This window comes from Rhineura floridana, chromosome 3 (genome assembly GCF_030035675.1).
Source record: "Rhineura floridana isolate rRhiFlo1 chromosome 3, rRhiFlo1.hap2, whole genome shotgun sequence".
NCBI classification, from domain to species: Eukaryota; Metazoa; Chordata; class Lepidosauria; order Squamata; family Rhineuridae; genus Rhineura; species Rhineura floridana.
Genome location: NC_084482.1, coordinates 103,604,836 through 103,626,012, shown reverse-complemented (window position 1 = coordinate 103,626,012; position 21,177 = coordinate 103,604,836). Strand labels below are relative to the sequence as shown.

General features: G+C 46.8%; 1 protein-coding gene and 1 pseudogene across 1 annotated transcript in view; both read left to right on the top strand.

Annotated features, from left to right (window-relative positions):
• Nucleotides 1-830: 830 nt before the first annotated feature.
• Nucleotides 831-21,177, top strand: part of PITX1 (paired like homeodomain 1) — a 56,103-nt gene continuing 35,756 nt past the window's right edge. Inside the window, exons 1-2 of the mRNA XM_061617177.1 lie at nt 831-1,423; nt 4,519-4,566. Of these exons, the coding sequence (XP_061473161.1) occupies nt 4,521-4,566 (46 nt within the window). The 5' untranslated portion in view covers nt 831-1,423; nt 4,519-4,520. The remainder of the gene's footprint in view (nt 1,424-4,518; nt 4,567-21,177) is intronic.
• LOC133382557 (5S ribosomal RNA) lies at nt 3,982-4,099 on the top strand (annotated as a pseudogene).

Below are 21,177 nucleotides of genomic sequence, written 5' to 3'. Positions count from 1 at the left end.
TTCAGGCCAAGCGTATGCAAAAGTGAGCTTCATTGTGTGTAATGGGCCCTCCCTAGTGTTTAGGATTGCATCCTTAACAATCAGTATACCGACGCACGGCAAATCCGGAGCAAAAGAAACTCCGAAGTAGGTGGGGAGAAGGGAAGAGCCTGTTTGCTCTTATTTTAATGGAAAACAACAGGCAAACCAGCAACTCTTCCCTTTCCACCCCGACCCCCGCTCGCCTATTAGGCCATGTGTTACTGTGTCCTGTTATTTAGCGATTTAATAAAAGGTCTTGCTAACTTGAGAAACTGGAGGATTAAGCCAAGCCAGAGAAGGGAATCCCGCTCCTGTAAATCCCCAGGCAAAGACCTTGTTATCCACTGCCAGGGCGAGGGGTCTCAATAATAATCATTCCCTAGCAAGCCAGGAAAAATGTTAATATGTCTGTCACTGGCAATGGTGAGGCAGGAACCAGCAGGCGATTGTGGCGGGGAGCGGGGAGGCAAAAGGGGGCAATTTAAGAGTGCCGAGAGAGAAGGAAACGAAAGCAGCCAATTTGTAGAGCCTGCGCTTCATCAGGGCCGCTCGGGGCCTCCATGTTTTGTTCCTGATTGGGAATGGGGGAATAGACGAAGGGGATCAAGGATACTTGCGGGAGGGGTGGGGGCAGCATAACAAGCGATAAAGGAGATCGGTTTGCGAGAGGAAAGAAGTGGGTCTCTCTCTCGGCGAAAGAGTGGTGAGGCAGGATGGGCAAACAAACCTGCCCTCCTCTTTCGAAGATCTCTCAGATATAAAGGCAGGTAAAGTTTCCAAGCGAAGTTTCACTTGATGCCTCCTGCGTCAGCAACTGGCACCAGACTTCTACGAGGTCAAAAACAGACCGGAAAGGCTGGTCCCGCCGCGAGGGAGGGGGGGGGAATCACTAGTTAACGATCACGTTCTTTGAGGCTGCCAGTAAAGGGAGGGGGGGAGAAGTGTAGTTAGGGTCGGAAAGAGAAAACAAAGGAACAAGGTCTTCCCCGCTCCGAAACGCCCAGGTCTCGGTGCCTCTCTCTTGGCTCGCTCCTTCGCCAGTGTGTGGTAACCTGGCTGACGTCAGAAGGCGCCGGCGAGATCTCCCGGAGAAAACCCTAAAGCCCCGACCCAGACAGCTCGCAGTAGGGCCCTGGGTGAGACAAGAGCAGGCGGGGCGAACCACTGCTGGGCCAAGGACGATCCTTTCAGCCTGAGCGACCTCAGGGGGAACGGCCTTCTTCCAAGAGCCAGCAGCCGGCTTTCTGCAAAGAGCTCAGGGAGCGGAGTCTACATGGACCCTGGTAGTAGCGCTAGAGCGCGCTGAGCGGAGGCAACCCGCCCCCCGCATCCTTTTAGCAGCCCGTCTTTGCTAGGATAATATACAGGACGCTTCAGAAGACCGCAGTGCAAGCAAGCAAGGGTAAGCGCCTCGCTTCTCTGGGTCACGTGCGGGGGGAGGGGAAGTTGTCGGTTTCGGATTCTACAGAGATCCTGATCTGGAGTCTTTAGCCCACAGGGAGGTCGAACCCGCCCTCAATGGTTTTGGAAGACTTCTATCTCCAGTTGTATATCTTCCCTCCCCCCGCCGCAAGCAGTTGGACTTCCCATCTAACCCTAGAGAACTGGCCTGGGAAGGGGGGGACGGGACGGAGGGCTCTTGAGTTCCTGCCCCACATCCAAGTTAGATTCTCCTGGGGAGTGAAAAAGCGAAGTTATCTCCTGGCCCGCACAGTGGTCCGGTGGTGGACTTGACTGATCGCCCGTCGGGTTTGTCAACCGCATATTCCTGGAGGAATAATGTCGATCGCTGGGCAACCCCAGCCCCGCCCTCTCCTTCGCTGCCTCGGCATTTTTCCCAGTCAAAGTCCCCGTCGTCCCCGCGGCTTTCCTAATTGCAGCCTGGGCTTAGCCTTGAAATTGCAAGTCCTTGACATCTTTATACCTTGTATAAATTCTCGAGGGCTCCTGCGCTTCGTCAAATCTGACAAATATACCCGAAAATATAATTCCAAGGGGGTTACCTCATTTTGCGTACTGCAAAGACAGAAATACAGCCAGAACTTCTTGCAAAAGGGAGACCTTTCTTGGGGTTGTCTGGTGTCAAGTTTGGGAGGGACGATTTCATCTCCTGCGCACGATGGATCAGCATGACAAGGAACACGTTGGAACCGCTAATAAATGTTATGTTTGTATGGAATTCGATTTTCTTTATGTGGCTGCAGCTACTTGATCCTGAGGAGTGTGCGTGTATACACACAGACATATAATTCAAATTTCTCTCGCAGTTGAAAAGACTAACCAAATATTTCACAGGTGTATTTTTCTAGAAGTCATGTGACAATCGCTTATGATCCAAATTGTTTTTTCAGAGCGCTGTTTTATCTGCCAAAACTTGAGGAATTTGCCAAAAGTGTAGGATGACTATAGAAAGAACAAATAAAACTGAGAATGCATTACCCAAAAGAAATCAAGTAGGAAACCTGATGCCTTGCAAATATGATGTCTTTCTTTTAATAGACCGAAGTAAGCATTTATCCCAGTTGCTAAACTGGAAAGATTTCAATAAAATAAAACAAATAAGAAATCAAAGCGTCCATATTTAAAATCTAAATGGAAGTGATTTTACTAAACTGGAAATATGCATTTAAATACAGAAAATTAAAACTGTTCTGACTTAAAAACCTAAATGGGATTTGTGTTATTGGTGGTAAAGTATGTACGTTCATTTTCTGCCCATTTACAGTAATTGCTGCTCTGCTAAAATGCTGAAGATCATTCTTAGTTCCTCATATGAGAAATTAGTTGTTCCTGAGCGTTCTTTGCACTCCACGCACAGTTTAAGAGGGAATACTTAGGGTTATGTAGATTTACATAGTGAACCCTACTCTTAAAACGTAGAAGAGATTACATTATTTCGATGGTACTGGAAAATAAGTACCATTTCTATCAAGGATGCTTTAAAAAAATCGGCGTGCCAGTCACATAATCATCTTAAATACAAACAAAACTCAGATTTAAATGGATTGTGGATTAGAATCCTCCTTTTCTAACAATAAAATAATCATCCACGCAACTGTGTGTAGGCAGTCAGTATTTGCCACGTGTGCTGGGAATATGACAGCCTCACCAAAAGGAGAGAGACAGAGAGAAGCTGTATGTTTTATGCCTCTCTATACACACCTTTGTGTGGGATCCTAAGTTTGTTCATATCTATTTTGCAAACAGACTAATATCTAGTCACCCTGGCAAAGTGTGCTATTGTAACGGTGGGCGAGGGGGAAATGGAGCGTTTCTCGTATTAATCTATACGCAGTCGCCAGCCCCTGTGGTATATTCCTAAAAGACAGTAGGAAATATATCCCCGTGAATTTAGTATTACTTATGACTTACTTATGAGTAAACATGCAGGATCAGGTTGCACACTACTTCTGCGTAACAGTATTGATAATACAGTACTATGTGAAAGTACTTTCTGGGAAAGGCTTTTCTTGTGTGTTGTCTTTAGCATTTCTTTAAAAAAATGCTACGAAGATAAAGTGTCCAGTTACAAACTTCCATTTTTTCCTTATATCCCCCCCCCCAATGCGCTTCTTCCCCGCCCCCCTCTGTTCTGAAAAGCTCGATCAGATGCTGCGGGCGTGGGGGATCGACAAATGGAACCCGCACTTCTGTACCTTGGAGCGTGGGATTCACATCCTCTTGAAGCCAGTGGCAAATCCACTAGTGCTTAATCTAGATGGTCCTAATGCAACCCGACTCTGTGTATGTTTACTCGGAAGTAAGTCGCACTGACTTCAGTGAGGCTGATTCCCAATTAAGAATAGAAGTGCAGCTGATAACTTCATGAAATCTCCCTGTTTAGCGGACGGTTGGGCTGTTCGGTAAAATGCAACGTTACAGGAGTTGCCAGCAGGATCTAGTCGCTGTCATTTGGGGTGTGGAAGAAGGGGTATATTAACATCCCTTATTACTTTGGCGGCCTACTGACACGCTACCCTGAGCATGCCGGATCTCGTTTGATTTCGGAAACTAAGCAGGGTCAGGCCTGGTTAGTACTTGGATGGGCGACCTCCTGGGAATACCGGTGCCATAGGCTTGAGGAAGGCAATGGTAAACCATCTCAGAATACCATATGAGTATATACAAAAAGATTCATAGGGTCGCCATAAGTCGCAATCGACTTGAAGGCATATAACATCACTTGGGGCAGTAGGACTTCCTTTGAGATAAATCCTGGGCCTGATCAGCCAAACCTGATTCTTCCATTGATTTCGATGGAAGGCAGTTCGCTAAATTTTCCTAATGAAATCAGTGGGACGCACTGTGCCCCATTTGTTTTGGGGGGCTGAATAGGCCCTTTGGAGGGGTTATCTGGCGGAAATATTGAGGCGTAAGCTTTTCCATTAAAAAAAACATTTTTGCCTTTTTGGTATAATTCCATCTATTTCACTTTTCCAGCGTATTGGCGTGTAAACTAGGGCGATTCATTGACAGTGTGTTTTGTTGTCCACACAGGTATGGAACTGGGTTTGCCCAAGAGTATCGTTCCCTATGCGGATTTAGGTAAGACGATATCTTTTCGCTAGAGAAATTCGGGATGGTGGGAGGTGTTCCAGAGTATTAATATCCACGTCACTTTTAATACTCTAGTAAAGTCAGATGAGCCCTTTTTTTGGACGGATTCCTAACGGCACTAATTGAAACGCATTTCTTTTATTTACTCTCAGGCTCCCTATCTATAACTCTGCGTGTGCTGCTGATTAACTCAGCTTCTCCCCCCCACACACACACACTTTAAGGGAATATTTGACTTTTCGCCCACCCACCCCCAAGTTCCTACTTGTGTTGATAAAGCTGCTTTTTTTTTTTTTTACAATACCACTGCAAAGACATCACGCTGTTATCTGGGTTATTTCTCTGCCCTGTTTGCTCTCTCGACCCATGGTTGAAGGAAAGATAATGAATGGAGCGGACACAAGTCCTATGGATTTTTTACTTCCACAGAAGCTGTGATTTGGGTGCTGTGCATGTACTCGATCGCACTGGGAAAATCCATTTGGATTTTCATCAGGTCGGTTTTGTGTACTATCGCCCTCCCTGAGGCTCACTTCTCATTGCGTTTCGACTGGGGGTCGGTGAATTATTATTATTATAAAACCGTACCAAACTTTCCAGAGCAAATGTACGTACCATCCGTAGCTACATTCAAAACGAGCATGATTTCAATCCGGTTTCGTGGTTATAGCTCCATTTAGTTGACTTGCAGGTCGAGCTGTTTGGATTCTGTTATTGTTTAGAAGGGTAGGTTTATAATTGGTATGATTACATATTGGTTGCTGATCACTCTTCTCCTCAGGAGAATCCCCGGGTTCTCAATTTAGTTAGGTATAAAGGCATCTTGTTTTTTGGTTCTCCACCAAGGGTAATTATTTGTCTGATTTTGTAGTTTGAAACAGGAAACATCCTGGCTTTACCGAGCTTCGGGGTTGCTCTGAGCACATTAAAAGCCCTGTGTTATTAGAATACTTCAGCCTTTCAGGAAATGTCCTGTTTAGGGGAAATATGTTCTCTCCCCTGCCGCCCCCCCACACACACATCAAAATACTGCCACAAGGACGAGGAGAAAGGGGAGGGGGGAAAGACGTGAAGGGGGGAGCGTTAAAACCCAAATGGAAACGTAATCTCGAGCGGCTCCGATTGCAGCTTCTTTTCGGTTTTGGAAGGTCCCCTAACGAATGAGAGAGGCTGGTAGTTCTTGGGCCTTTGATTACGCTGGATCGGAGACATCGTCTTAATTCCACACCCTCCCCCGCAAAAAAGCACCAAGTTCAGATGAAGAGATGCCCGGAGTAACGTGAGCAGCCTGGTTAACAAACTCTGCCCTTTTCCTGTCATCAATTAATCTGAAAAGCATGTTTCCAGACGGGGCAGGCTAACTGATCCTGCCCCTCCTAACCGTTTCCGAAGCTTCCCTCCTCTCTACCGACCCCCACCCCCGGCTCCAGAAACCCCGATACTCTGTGGATGGGCCATTAAAGACTACACTACAATCCGCCGCTCGAGAGTGAAAGACGACGAACGTTTTCCTTTGAAAATAAATCCTATTCAGTTCAGTGGACCTTAAGCACGCACGGGATCGGGCTGCAGCTGAAGTCAGAATGCAAGGCGTTCTGAGACAATAAACATCACCCTTTTACAACAAGCGTTACAATAAAGCCAGACCGACCAATGGCAACCTAGCTACAATGCAGCCGGGTTCGAAGCCCGTGGACTCGGAAGCCAGCCTCACGGAGTTCAATCGGGCTCCCCCCCCCCTTTTAAAACTCCTCTCGGATTAGGATTGCAACCCCAAGGAACGCCTGAAATCAACTTCCAAGAAACTGACACGCTCCAGCCCAGGTTAACCTCTTTTCGTTTTAAGAGGTACTGATTTCGGCGGGAAAGAAAGCTGAAGAGAGGCTTCAACCTCCCACTAAAAACAAGGCGACATAACCGCGCCTTAAGGCTGTGTCGTGCCCAAATGTGTTCTCTGATGTCATGAGGTAGTTGTCCCGGTATTGGCTTTAACTATCGGCGTCTTTACTCGTATTATTATTATTATTATTAATAATAATAATAATAATATCCTGCCGTTCCTCCCAGTAGAAGCTCAGTTTCAAGTGCTACTTCCCTAGATCTGGATCCCTCACTCTCTTCCTTAGCAGCAAAGCCCTTTTGAGCGAAGGGCCCTAGGAAGATGCTGTTATCTAAATTTGTATAAATATTAGCAGAGATCTGGCAAGGGTCTGAGATGCATTTACCTAAGTAGCAGGCTTTTACCTTGCATTAGGATCACTGAGACTTAAGACTTAGTAAAATAAGGAATACCACTTTATTTCTAGAAATATATAGGAGATAGGAAAGGCATACCTAGTTCTAACTAGCAAGACAGACCCCTGGTCTCTTTAATTCCCTATTGTCTACACCAGGGGTGGGGAACGTGTGACACTCCAGAATAGATGATGCCCGGATACGGCCCTGACCACTGGCCGCGCTGACTGGAGTCTGACAGCGTCTGGAGGGCCGCACTGACTGGCAGCGTTTTCAGCCGGGAGCCTTTGCAAGCTCTGCCTGAAGATGCTCGGAATGGAACCTGGGACCTTTGGCATGCAAAGCCCGTGCTCTGCGTGCACTGAGCTGGAGCCCCCTTTCTCTGATGAAGCCTTTCCGAGACGCTTCCTCGCCCCCGCCCAACAACAACGACACGCTCTGCAATGATCTGGTGTTCTCTTCCTCCTGCAAATGTTCAGGATCAGGGTGGAAGAGAGCATCTTGACATCATGTGGAAGAGGCCGCTGAAGAAGGCCTTGCCAGAGAGAGAGAGAGAGAGAGGATCAGGCATTGTGCTTTGGCGGCCTTGAGGCCCCGCAGTCACACAGGCGCGTTGTCCGGCTGCCAAGCGGAAACTCCGTTCACTTTCATGGCGAAGAGGGTTCTTCCCAGCTTTGGAAAGCATATTGAAGCGGGCGCGGGATCAGCCGCGGTTCCGGCAGCCGGTTGCCGCTCTTCGGAAAAGCCTTGGGGTGTCATTTGTATCTGTCAGGAAAAATTAAGCTTTTCTTTTTTAAGCTCAGCTTTTTGTCAGCTTTCCCAACTTTCAGTTCAGGGCCGCTGCTTTTATTCTTGAAGTCCCCCAGTCCGTTTGGACGGTAATATACGAAGGACTACGCTTCTGCGGGGCTCGCGGTGCCGCCTCCTATTACGGCCAAAGCCTCGGACGGGTCCCCCACGGCGACCGGGGCATTTAACAGTGAAACGATGCTCCCAGGCTTGTCTGCGTGTGTTCCAGAAAGAGTGCATTTGCCACGTCTGAATTTTACCCAATGTATATATACACACGCGTCGCTGTGTATACACAGTTGTATAGCGTAGTTGAGAGAAGGTAGGTGGTCCTCGCCCATTGATTTAACTAATCTGGGTTTTCTAGGTTGCATTTATCCACTTCTGGAGCTTAAAGCTGGAATGTCACTTGAATAAATAGATCGCCCAGAGGCAGATTTGCGGACCAAGCTCTCAAGCAAATTCTTTTGTATAGGTGTACGTCCCCTTAAATTTGGGGGGCGGGAGAAAGGATACCATCATGGGGCAAAACCAGGAGGTTTGCCCGAAGGCGGGGAAGACGGTCAAACAAATATGAAGGCAAAGCTAGAAGGGGGGAGGGGTCATGCATAGCCCAACTTTTATGGGTCCTTTGTAGTATCGCCGTGGGGAGGTGCTGAAGCCCATATATCTGAGTGGAAGTTGATCTTTGGAGGGGTTTGATGAGGGGGGAGACTAGTCTTTCTTCTCACATGTTTCTGTCTCCCTGGTTAGCCTTGTGCATATCCCAGAGGGGGAATTCCTTCATTGTTGGGGGGGGGGGAGGGGGAGAGAGAGAGAGAGAGAGAGAGAGAGAGAGAGAGAGAGAGAGAGAGGGGCATGTGACTTGCAGCCCTTATGCCTGTGCTGATTTTCGGCCCTTGGGAACGCCCTCCCAGTGCTGATGATCGCTCCTTGGCCGCCATTAGTAACCTGGCGGTGGCGACTACAAAGGCAAGTGTAATTGACAAGCACTGGCCCTGAGTCTGGAAAGCCGCCAGGCTAAGAAAACTGACCATTGGCCTTTTCTCTCAGCACATTATTTATGCAAGCAGTCTGACTGGCGATTTGCCTCTGCCTTAGATCTATTCCCTTCTTTTATTTATTATTTATTAAATTTTAATCCCGCCCTTCCTCCCGATCCTGTCAGTAGCAGCTTGAGAAGGCGCCTTCGTCGGGGGTCCTGAGCCCTGAGAAATGTGCGGTCTTATTTGAAAAAGCGCTCTCCCTTTTGCTACCATCGCTCCCCAATCCAAATGTTGCCCTTCGCTTTGCCTTCGCAGTTCCATCGTCAGGGTTTTGTTTTACTTTTTAAAAAAACGATTATTATTTTGCAAACGGCTCAGGGAGCTGTTTTATTGTCCCACGTAAAATAAAATGCTCTATAAAATCTGCCTAGCCCTGGATTGCTGCCACAATGGGGGACTCTAGGGGCACCTCGCACGGGCCAGGCTTCTCCGCCCTTGTTACCCTCTCCCTGGAGAAGAATCCGCCTGCAAGGCCACAAGCAACGGATTCGCTTCCAAGGACAGGGGCATGACGATCCGTTCCTCATCTGGGCCACCAAGTACACTACAGAGGCACTGAGGCGGATTTGCTTCACTGTCAGAGGAGGGCAGTTGCAGCTTAGGGACAGATTTGACGGGAGCGTAAGAATGATGACTCTTGGGAACCGGGAGAAAGAAGCCAAAGGTGCCACCCTTGCTGCCACTGAAATATATTGGCATTCTGACACCCACGGCACGTGCAGGTACTCGATCCTTTCATGAGAAGAGAGTTGCGTGCCGCTTGCGAAACCTGCGCACTGTCGGCCCGCCTCAACGGTTCCCATTCATAACTTCCTTTACTCCAGCCGGACGGCTTCGATTTAACCCTACATCCCCATTCTCAATACACTGGGGGATATTCGTTCCGTTGTCTTCAGGGGGACGTGCACCCCGATCCGACCGAAACAAATGCTTTGAAAATAAGGCCCTTGGAACTTGTTTCCAAGGGTCAGCTATCAATCGCAGCACAGATGAGGTCGGGGATCGGACAGCTCCCTTGGCCTATAACCTCGCTCAGAGTTTCGCGGTGCTGCAGTCCTATGCCAGGTTAGCGGGAGTATAAGTACCAGGAGTTTTACATCTGGGTAAAAGTGCATCAGAGGGTACTTCACTGGTCTCTTTATGGCTTGCTGTTTGGGGGTGAGGGGAAGCCACGCGGTGGATCTGCAGACAACACGTGCAGATGAGATGTTGTTCTGTTGTTGTCAAGTGTGTTTTTTTCGCTTGGTTTCCAGGCGTAGGACACGCAGTTCTTTTCCCGCGTGGGCCACCGTAAGTAGCTGTGGGCACAATGCAGAGTTTGCAGTCCTGACAAACAATCAATGGGAACTTCCTGCCTTTCAGACTTCAGTGGGACGCGGATGGCCCTCCATGTGACCTTATGTCTGAGCTGTATGCTTGTGTACGTGTGCGAGCAATTGCGTTCAAACCACGCGCAGAGGTTCGTTGGCGATTTAGTGCTTTAAAGGCCTGAGATTAGCTTGTGCCTGCGCGCCCTCACATCATGAAGGCAATACATATCAGTCCAGTCGTGTTCTGTTCCATTATGAGTGTGCACGATTACATGTTTCCCATCGTGTTAGGCTTTCAGTTCTAGAGCTCTGAATAGATTTGGTTGTGAAATTACCACAAACCAGTTAATTCGCATTCCTTGTCTATCAAACGACTTGAGCGCAAGCTGTGATTCCATGCACATTTACCTCGGAGTAAGCTCCACTGGACTCATTGGGATTTATTTATGAATAAAAATACCTAGGAGTGAGCTATTTGTAGGTTTCAAAATCTAAGGTACCACCATCTCACAGCAAGCTGGCCTTGTGTCGTTTTATACATAAATGTGTGCAACTCAACTAAGGGAAAAATGCAGAAACAGAAAGTATTTCCCCCCAAAAGCAATGCTACTGAGACTAAGCATAGAAGATAGGGTTTTATTTTTCCAAAGATACAGATCAAGCAACGATTATATGTAAATGGACAAAGAAAGGGGGGAGAGATCAACAAAAAAACATAGCTATGCCGATGCCTTGCTTGCAAGGTAAATCCTGAGGTCAAGAGAGATGCGCAAGGCAATCCTAAACAAATTTATTAGAGAGTATCCCCACACACTGAACTTAATGGGACTTACTTCTGAGTAAACATGCATAAGATTGCACTGTCAAGGGCCTGCCTAATTCTCCCATTACAATCAAAAGGACATAAAAGTGGATTGTGCCCATATTTTAAGATTATGGGTGCAATCTGAGAATAATTTACCCCCGTTTCTTAGTAGGAAAGGACGGGCGGGGGGAGGCTGCTGTCCTTCAGGCGCGCATAAAGGAATAGTCTGGTACTATGCATCCGAGGTAGGTCCCAGTAAATTCAGGGAGGTTTTCTCCTAGGTAAATGTCCTTAGGATTGCAGCTCTGCAAGGCTTCTCCTCCTTTTGCACAGTTGTCTTCCCGTTGGCAAAACTGAGATTGTAAGGTCCACGAGGCAAGGAACATTGTATATAGTTACTGATGTTGTTTCTTTATTTCTTCTCTCTGTTTCTTCTCTCTGTTTATTTTCTTACCGTAACTCTGTAAAGGGCATCCCCGTATTCTGATCGCTCTCTATAAAATAGTTACTCCTAGTAACAATCACCAAGAGTTGATTTAAAGGTTAAGGGCAGTTCCTAATAGTGACCAGGATCACCTGGACCCGCTCAAGCCCAGCCTGAAGCAGCGTTATTCTACATTTCGGTTTTTGAGTCTTTTCCCCTCTGCTCCTTCCATCTGCTTTCCTGGCCGCACCCTTGCAAGACTCGTGTTCTGCTTTCATGGAAACCAATGGCTTGCCCTACTACGTCTGGGCAGATAGAACTTATCTCTCCCGAGGAGATAGAAATGGCTGTTGTTCCTTTTTGTTGTCTGGAAGAGAATAGGCGCACTATTCAATGCCACACACAAAGTCTCTGTCCTCTTGATAAAACAGTTACATATTTTCCTTAGAAATCCTGGGCCTTTTTTGCTTTGGTGAGCAGAACACAATTGAAGCACAGCTCGTGAGTCTGAAGGGAGAGGGTGCGTGGGGCGCCTGTTGCACGATAAGGAATCAAACGGCTTTCTCCCGCACTCTCTGTTGTGTGACCCGAGTTCTGCGCCCTTCTGAACTGATCTCTCGGTGGAAGCGACAGAGACAGCACCGTCCGGAGGCAATCAACTCCCTCGTGACTAGCTCCACATTAATGTGAAATTCACAAAGCCTTTGCCAGCCACCTCTGTGCGCGAGTATGTATGCATGTGTGGACACAGCTACCAATTCAGGCTCATTGGAACTTCTGAGTAGATGTTGCACTGTAAGGCTGTGATCTTGTAACCTGGGAGTAAATTTCGATGAATTTACTTCTGGGTAGACTTACATAGGAATTATGTCTTGTCATTCATTAACCAACTGACTCCCTTTTGGAGACACGTAGCCCGATCCTATGCATGTTTTCTCAGATGTAAGTCGCACTGAATTCAATGGAATTTCCTCCCCAATAAGTGTTCATAAGACTACAGCCTTAGTAAACAGAACAATTTGGAGATGATCCATCGAGATTTCACATTTTAAAGTGTCATGTTTTCTGTGAAAAAGGTTTTTCACGGCAACCAATGGGCCTTAGGGAAACTTGACTGTCTTGTCCTTCCTCTGGGCGGTGCAACACGATACTCATGGCTGGGAAGAGAATGCCCAACCTGAACACAGGATTGCTTGTATCAGTGAACGGGCGCAAGGTCCAGTTCAAGTCCCATTTAAATCCACCTCTTTAACTTGCACGTGTGAATTCGTGGCTCGATTTTATCAGCCACCGATTGCTCTCAGTCCGGACGTTTAGACTGTGTCTCCGGACCAAAACCTTCTCTGTCCTGCACTCTTGAGATTCATGCATCCAACCAACTCTTTGCCCTATTGAAACGACGATGGACTGACTGGGAATATCAGTCAGTGAAAATATTGCTTAAACGTCTAAGAAAATAATTGTAAAAAAGATTCCTGTAGATAAACTTTGGAGATGCCTCAAGAGCGTTCCTTATGCCTCAGAAGACTGCATGATGCAGATTTTTTAAAGCTAGTAGTTCCTTATAATAGGCTTCTCCTTGGAATTTGAGAGGAAACGGTGTCACTTGCCCTTTCATTATTTTCAATAATTTATCGGCAAAACACGAGTCTGTTGAGCGCTCATAAACCTGTACAATATCGATTGGGGTGGGGGGTAGGGGAGGAAATTCAACATTTTGCTGTCTGGTGGCTTTTCAATGAGATTTAATCGTTACTGTCCGAAAAAAAACCCTCTTGCTTTGGTAGTCAATTGCTTCGACATAAATGCAGGCTAAATCCAAGTCAGCTTTTAAATGGTGCATAATTCCTCGTTTAGTAATCAGCAGTGTATCCAGACTTAACTGGTTTATGGATCTGTCTGTTAAAGAGGGGAGGGCTATCTTTAAGAAGAAACCACTAAGTGGAAATGTAATAGGAGGACCCATTCTAGTTACTTTCACTCGGAGTTGTGTGTACAGCCTAACCTCAATGGGACTGCTAGGCTAAACATCAGCAAACAATTGAGAAATTGCCCACTGCAAAAGGGGGGGCGAGCGCCTAGTTTGAACATGCATAGGATCGGTTTCCTAGTCTGTACTTGTAAAAACTACTAGCAACGATCCACAAACACGTGAAGCCGAAGCACATAGGCATCTGAACCTAGGTGAACAACTCTAGAGATTTTTCTTGTATACAGATCCTTTTACAAGAGGTCCGGCGGAAAAGCCTTTTTGCAGCCTTCCCCAAAAGCATACCATTTTAGCCCAGAACAGCTGGAAGCCACGCCATCAGCAAACCCAAACCGTGTTTCGCACGTACCACTTTTAAGCCACTGTGTCCCACAATTGGTGTGCATGTTTAAACTATAGAAATGCTTTTGTATCAGTTGTTGTCGGGCGGGAGGGAGTTTGATTGATTGATGGTCAGGTAGGAAGTTTGATTTACAATTGCATTTCAGCCTTCTTGTGAGTGTGTCGTTGTGAGCAGATGCTTTCTTTCTGGAGCACATTTTTGTGGGAACGTCGACATTTGGGAATAGCTTCTCGTTACATTCAACCTCCTTGTATGGAAGGGAAAGGGATGTCAATTTCACAAGTGCAGATTTATTTCTCATCCTCCTTCTGTGCTTTCCAGTGAAATTAATAAGGTTGCGACCTTATTAGATTTAGGTTCAGATTTTAAAACGGCATAGTCCCGTTGTCACGAGATCGAACTCTACAGTCCCAACCATACTCACATGCATTTTCAACCGCTACAGATTCGAATTTTAGACCTAAATTCTGGTTTAAAATCAGGTTTTATTTTGAGCACCTCCCTGTGAAAGCGTGTCGTTCAGACCGATCCCAGACTTGGGAAAGAAAATAAGTCCCGTAGAACGTTACTTACCGCTCAATCCTGTGCATTTTTCTCATTAACAAGCCCCATTGTGTTCAGAGGGACTTGCTCCCTAATAAAGCATGTGTAAGATTGCACCTTACACACATTTACCTGGGAGTAAATCCCACTGAGCTCAGTTGAACACTTCTAAGTAGACATGTATAAGATTTGAGCCTTAGCATTGTTGTTCCTGATATGTTTGTTGGAAACCATTTGCAGATGTGCCATGGTTTCAAGCAGCATATCTAACACCGGGACCCTAAGAACATTAAAAGAAAATGCGCTCATAGCAATAGTTGTATTTACTCCCACTTAACGTGCCTGTGAGATTTTCCTGAAAATTAAAGGGACCTGCATGAAAAGGTCTAAGATCTGGTAGGTGTGGGAAGTAAATAGTTAATCCATTCGAGGTACATTTCGGTCTTCGGTAGGAAGGTTACTGGAATTCCTTGAGCACAAACAAAGCTCAAACCTTGCAGGAAAACTAGAACTGAATTGAATTGACCTTTATATGGCTCTGACCCACAACCTGGTGAGAACGGACTGGTTTAATCGGTTTATGCCGACTTGGCTGGAACTAAATAGACTGTGCAACCCAAGCACTCTGGCTTAACTGTTTTGCCAGTCAGCTGCAGCGTGTATAATGTCCTGTGGTTGCTGCTCTTGTTTAACCCATTCGCCAATTTACTTCGAATCAAAAGGGAAATAAGTGAGAGTTGTCTTGTTGTTGTCAGTGCATAGCCTCGCTTGCATCCCGGTTTCTAAACACATTTACTTGGAAAGATTATCCACAGTGCTTCCAGGAGAATCACAAAGATAGATCAGAAAGAGGAGGCAGTGGTCCCCTCGGGGCAGGACTCTAGGGCAGAAGTCTAGGACCCCACTCAACAGAATGGTAAGCAGGGCCCCCAAACGCAGCAGGACTGGCCTAATGCACTTTGACCTCAGGCACTTGCCATCTAAAAATCCCTAAAACCATTTAGGCTGCAAACCTGTACTCGTCTGAGAATAAGTCTCATTGAGCCCCATGGAGTTGCTTCTGAAGAGTCGTGTATGGGATTGCACTGTAAATCCAGAGTCCAAGATTACCTTGCGGCACCATTGACCCCAGAAAGTCCCGCGTGTTTACTGACACTGCTCTCAAGTAAGCATGCATTGGATGACATCCAAGTCTTTCAGGCCTGTCCTAGCTACGCTTCGGAGAAGTAAATCACCACCGAGCGTGCACAGGATTCACTCGGGGAAGGGCCGTGGCTCGGTGGCGGAGCATCCGCTTTGCATGTAGAAGGTCCCGGGTTCAATCCCTGGCATCTCCAGGCAGGGTTGGGAGGAAAAAAACCCGGTCTGGAGCCCCAGAGAAGCGCTGCCCGTCAGTGTAGTCAGTGCTGACCTCGATGGACCAAGGGCCTGACTCTATGCTTCCTGTGTGCCTGTTGGTCTCGAACAGGGACGGTGCCACTAAAACACAAGCTGATACGCCACCTCCCTCCGGACTCCCCCCCCCCGCGCCGTTGATATCCTTCAAGGTCCACTCCGCAAGTCTTCAGGTTCTTTGGGACATCCTCGCTGATGGGCAAGCTCAGACCCCCGACTCTTTGCCCATCTGTGCCCATCTTAAAGAGGGGCCTTCTCTTTCCCTGCGCTCCACGGCCCTTTCTTTCTCGCTCTGGTTCACTCCCATCCATTTCTCCTTCCTCTTGCGTTCATCTGGCCAACCTCCCAAAGGTTCTTAAAACCTTTCCAGTATCTAGAAGCTCTCTGCACCACCGTCGCCACCACCACATAAGCGTTCCTGTTCGTTCTGTTGTTACCGTCCAAGCCACCATCAACAGGACAAAACAGTTTAACGCAACTTCCAGTAAGGGTCCCATCCATGGGTACGACAGTTGGCGTGAAAGGAGAACAATTGAGATGACCCCACTCAAGACTTCCTGACCCAGGAGCTTCTGTTGGCGCCGTGGAAGACGCCAAGGCTGAGATCCCACTAGAAGGGGATGGATTCCACCCGGTGACGTCACGCCCATGCATTAAAAGGTCCTGGTGACATCACGCCTCCATTTGCAGCTTCCGAACGATAGGTACGTGGGAGGAAAGCGTCGAATTAAAGAATACAAAAATAACCAAGTGGAATAAAGTGGACTCCTGCTTAAGCCTACCATCAGCTACGCAAAGTTAACTAAGCACAAACTTGCAGCCTTTATATTCTATCGACAAGATATTCGGACCCGTGAATTAGATGTTTCTCGGGGACTCAGATGAGAGCAGCGGCACCCAGGCCTTTGTAAGATTATACACAACGGGAATAATCTTCTTCAGAGATCCTACGTGCACAATGCCTGATTAAAACATATATCCTGCGTGATTGTGCGTAATCTGATGCTGATGCTTTTTAAAAAGCCCCAGCTATCAGAACCTTGCAGCTCATGAAATCTTGATGATCTGCAATCCTCTTTGTGCCTTCATCCCTCTGAACCGGTTCGCTCTTCTATCCTCGCTGGTCCTGGAAATGCCTCCTAACATATTGCAGAATCCACAGCCTCACTGGATATCCTTCTTTATCCAAACAAAATAGCGTGAGAGCATGCATATTATGGAATGCAGCCAACTAAGTTAGATTAGACTGAAAATAATAGGCACACATTAGTCATGGCCGTTATTTTCAACAGGTCTTCTCTGAGTGAGACTAGCATTGGATACAAGACATTAAATGGAAAAGCGGGGTATACATTTTTATCAAACAAATAAATTAGGCCGTTACTTGATGAAATCCTGTCATCCTAGCGGAAGAAAAATCCAATGAAATCCGTGGGGAATGACTTCCCAAATATGTTTCGAAATAATGGTAGGGCGTTAAGCATGCTTCCCCGGCAGCAAGTTCAATTGAAAGCAACAGACCGGTTCCGCAGTAAGGCCCACTTGGGATCAGTGGCAATATTTTTAAATGCACATCGTATTTAACGGCAACAACCCTGTAAGGTAGGAGGCCGATATGACCGTTCCCCAGATTGGGAGAAGCGGGGCTCGGTTACTTGGTGGGATTCGAACCCGCCGCTCCCTGCTTCCTAACTCGCTCTTTCAGCCTCTCGGCTCCGCCAGCTACTCTTTGGGAGCCGGGCGAGGCCTTGGGATTGGCCGCGGTGACCACTGCAGGCTGCTTCTAGTGCTTTTCCGCTCCGCCAAGGCTGCTAACCAACCGACGGCGGTTGTTGTGTTGTTTAGGCTGGAAGATTTCTCCAAGCCACAAGCCCGTAGGGCTCCGCCGGTAGATTTCACTGAAAGCCACGGGTGGGTCTCCCTTCTCTCTGCTTCGCTCTTTCCCTCTCGCTCCCGCTGCAATGGAAAAAGGCTGTGTAAATTTTGACAGCTGGAAGAGCAGGGGAAGAGGAGCGTCGCTGGCACCAGGCTGCCCCTCCGCGCTTGGAAAAGATGACGTATTGACACTGATCCATTTGAAAGGCGTCAGGAGGAGAAACGGGAGCCAAGCACCAGCCTGGGACCCTTCTGGGGCACAGGCCCACGAGCGACTCGGCAGAGCCCAGCAGTGGGCGCCGCTCTTTTCAGGGGAGCCAACAGGGTCTAAAGTTTCATTCCTCAGCCGTCTCCCTGGACCCTTCCCCCCTCCGCCCCACATCCCTCTACTGGAGGGGAGGGATGAGGGGAAACTAACGAATGCCCCCAATTAAATGTTGGCTGTGTGTAATTTGTGTGCTTAATTTAGTTTAAAGCAACACCACAGCAGCAGAGTAACAGCAGATGTTGAAATGTGAGTGTGCCAGCGTGTGCGTGTGTTTACCTAAGAAAGCAGGCTTTTACCTAGCTTCAGGATCACTGAGACTGGAGACTTAGTAAAATAAGAAAAGCTACTTTATGTCGGAGAGTCGCGATGCTGGGAACGGAGAGTTCTGAGCGAGCCTATGTGAATCTTTGCTAAAGATCATACCTTCCATGCAAATTAGTCAGACAGAGACTTCAAGCTTTAAAATAAGAAAGAACTACTTTATTCTGGAAGTACATGCTTGATAGGAAAGAGTCCTATAGCTGCAAACACTGAGCCCAGTGCTTGCCCTCATGCTTGGAGGAGAGGGGGAGACAAAGGAATATGTCTCCTCCCCTCTCAAGAGAAAGAAGTAAGAAGGAGGGAAGGAACTGTGAACAACACCCTTTGCATATCAGTCTAGCAGGAAGGAAGAGACAGCAGGAGATCAAAGGACAGGTATAGCCTAGCAACCAAGAGGTCTCCTCTCTAGCTACCCTTTTTAACCCCATGGAGCCTCAACCCACAAGTTGGAGTTGAACCACATATATTCCAACACCCCTTCTCAACGAGAACTTGGTTCATTCTTCAAGGTGCATCTTGCCTCGTAGCTTCTGGTGTCGGACTTTGCCCAATGGTTTGGTCAAAGCATCAGCTGTCATCTCTTCTGTTGGACAGTAGGTCATCTCTAGAAGTCCTTTCTCCCTTATGTCCTTGAGGTAGTGGAACTTCACATCAATGTGCTTCATGCGAGAACTTTGCCCTTCTGATTCTGCGAGTCTTATGCAAGCTTGATTGTCCTCAAGTATTCTGATAGGCTCTGGTTCAGATATGCCCAAGTCTCCTAGAAGCTTGCATGGCCACAGCATTTCCTTGCATGCCTCATCAGCTGATACGTACTCTGCCTCAGTAGATGAGTGTGCTACAGTCTCTTGCTTTCGACTTGTCCAGCAGATAAGTGACTGCCATGGCAGAACAAGTTTTCACTAGTTGACTTGCAATCCTTGGTGTCTCCAGCCCAGTCAGCATCAGCATATCCTAGAAGCTTAGGATCTCGAGTAGCTGATAGCCTTATTTTTAAGTTTGCAGTGCCTTTCAGATATCTTGCCACTCTCTTGACTGCTTCCCAGTCTTTCTTGTTTGGCAAACTGCTTTTTCTGCAAAGGTATCCCACTTCTGCCGCCATGTCTGGTCTGGTTATTGTGCTGATGTATAGGAGTTTCCCTATAGCTCGTCTGTGCCTTTTGTTGTCTTCCCAGGGTTGATTGTTCTGGTCTGGTTTCAAGTATCCTACTTCCATTGGTGTAGGTGCTGAATGTGCATCCTTCAGTCCTAGACTCTCAAGTAGGTCTTGAATCTTTTGTTTTTGGTTTAGAAGAAAGGATCCATCGTCCTCTCTTTCAATTTGTATTCCAAGGCAGCATGTGATGTCGCCTAGACATTTCAGTTCAACTTCCTTGCTTAGATTATTTACTAACTCTTGCTTGTCTTGTGGATTCTCATAAGCCAATAGTAAGTCATCTACATAAATCATAAGTCCATTTGTTGTTCTTGAATCTGCTATACAGGCATTTGTCTGCTTCGCCTCTTTTATAGCCTTGTTTCAAGAGCATTTGGTTTAGTTTGTCATTCCATGCTCTTGCAGCTTGTTTCAGTCCATAGATGCTCTTTTGCAGTTTGCATACTAGGGTTTCCTTTCCTGGTATTTCAAAACCTGGTGGTTGTTGCATGTAGATTTCCTCTTCTATTTCTCCATGCAAGAACGCTGATTTTATATCCATGTGTTCCACCTGCATTTTCTTGTTAGCAGCAACACTTAGAAGAGTTCTGATTGTTGTATGTTTGACTACAGGAGCAAAAGTTTCATAGTAGTCTTGTCCATGCTTTTGAGAGTATCCTTTGGCCACTAGTCTTGCCTTGTATCTCTCAGTGTTTCCTTCAGCATTTGGCTTTTTCTTGAATACCCACTTACAACCTACAGCTTTCCTTTCTCAGGGAAGCTCAGTAAGTGTCCAGGTTTTGTTCTTGTGTAGAGCTTCCAGCTCTTCCTTGGCTGACTGCCTCCACATCTCAGCTTCAGCTTTGGGTAAGGCCTCAATATCTTTCCAGGTCTCTGGCTCTGGAAGTTCATCAGCTCTTGCAAGGTAGGACAGTCTCACTGGAGGTACACCTCTGCTGGTGCGGTTAGAGCATCTTGGTACAGGATTCTCTGCTGCCCCTTCTGGCTGTGCAGGTTCCCCTTCTTGCTCTGATTCCTTGCTGTCCTCCAGTGCTGGCATGTCGCTGTAATCTGTAGTACTGTATGGTATTTCTACTTTATCATCTTCACTGTCATGGTCTTGGGATGGTGCCCCTTCTGGTTGAAATGCACCTTGAACTTCATCAAAGTAGACAGCTATTTGGATTTCAATCCCTTCTGTCTTGGGATTTAGGATTCTGTATCCCTTTTGCTTTGAAGAATATCCAACGAAGATTCCTTCTTTTGTAGTGTTGTCCAATTTGGTTCTCTTCTGGTGTGGAATGTGACCATACACTTTTGATCCAAACACCTTTATATAAGCCAAACTGGGTATGCGCCCATACCATAATTTGAATGGAGTCTTGTTGGCAAACGATTCTGTAGATAGGTGGCAGTATACACTGCCTCTCCCCAATCTTTCTGTGGGAGATTGGCATCTTCTAGTATTGATCTCACCATCTTAATAAGCGTTCTGAATTTTCTCTCTGAGACTCCGTTCTCTTCTGGGTTGTGGGGTACAGTGGTCTGATGCTCAATCCCATGTTCACGCAGAAACTGCTGGGTAGCATGAGACATGTACTCCCCCCCCCCCCCCGTTATCAGAACGTAGAATTTGTGGCTTTCTCTGAAATTTAGTGGTCACCATTGCAACATATTCTTTGAGTTTCTGAAGCATATGCCTCTTCTCCTTCAGCGTATAGATTACAGTGAATCTTGACTAGTCATCAATAAAACTAACAATGTATCTATTTCCACCATTTGAAGGAATTGGCATTTCACAAATGTCGCTGTGAATCAACTCTAGGGGGCACTTGGTCTTCCTTTCACTCTGCTTAGGAAAATTCGGTCTGGTCCCTTTAGCCTTCACGCAGCATGTACATCTCCCCTTTTCTTGGCAGGGTTCAATTTTCATGCCTCTTACTAAATTATTCCTTTGAAGGGTATTAATCTTTGCAATGTCTTTATGCCCAAGCCTTCTATGCCATAGGTGCAAACATGACTTGTTACAGCTGTCCTTCACAACATTAGCTTCTGGATGTTGCTGATCAATTTCATACATTCCCTTTCTCTTAGTAGCTGTGCATGTAATTAATCTCGAG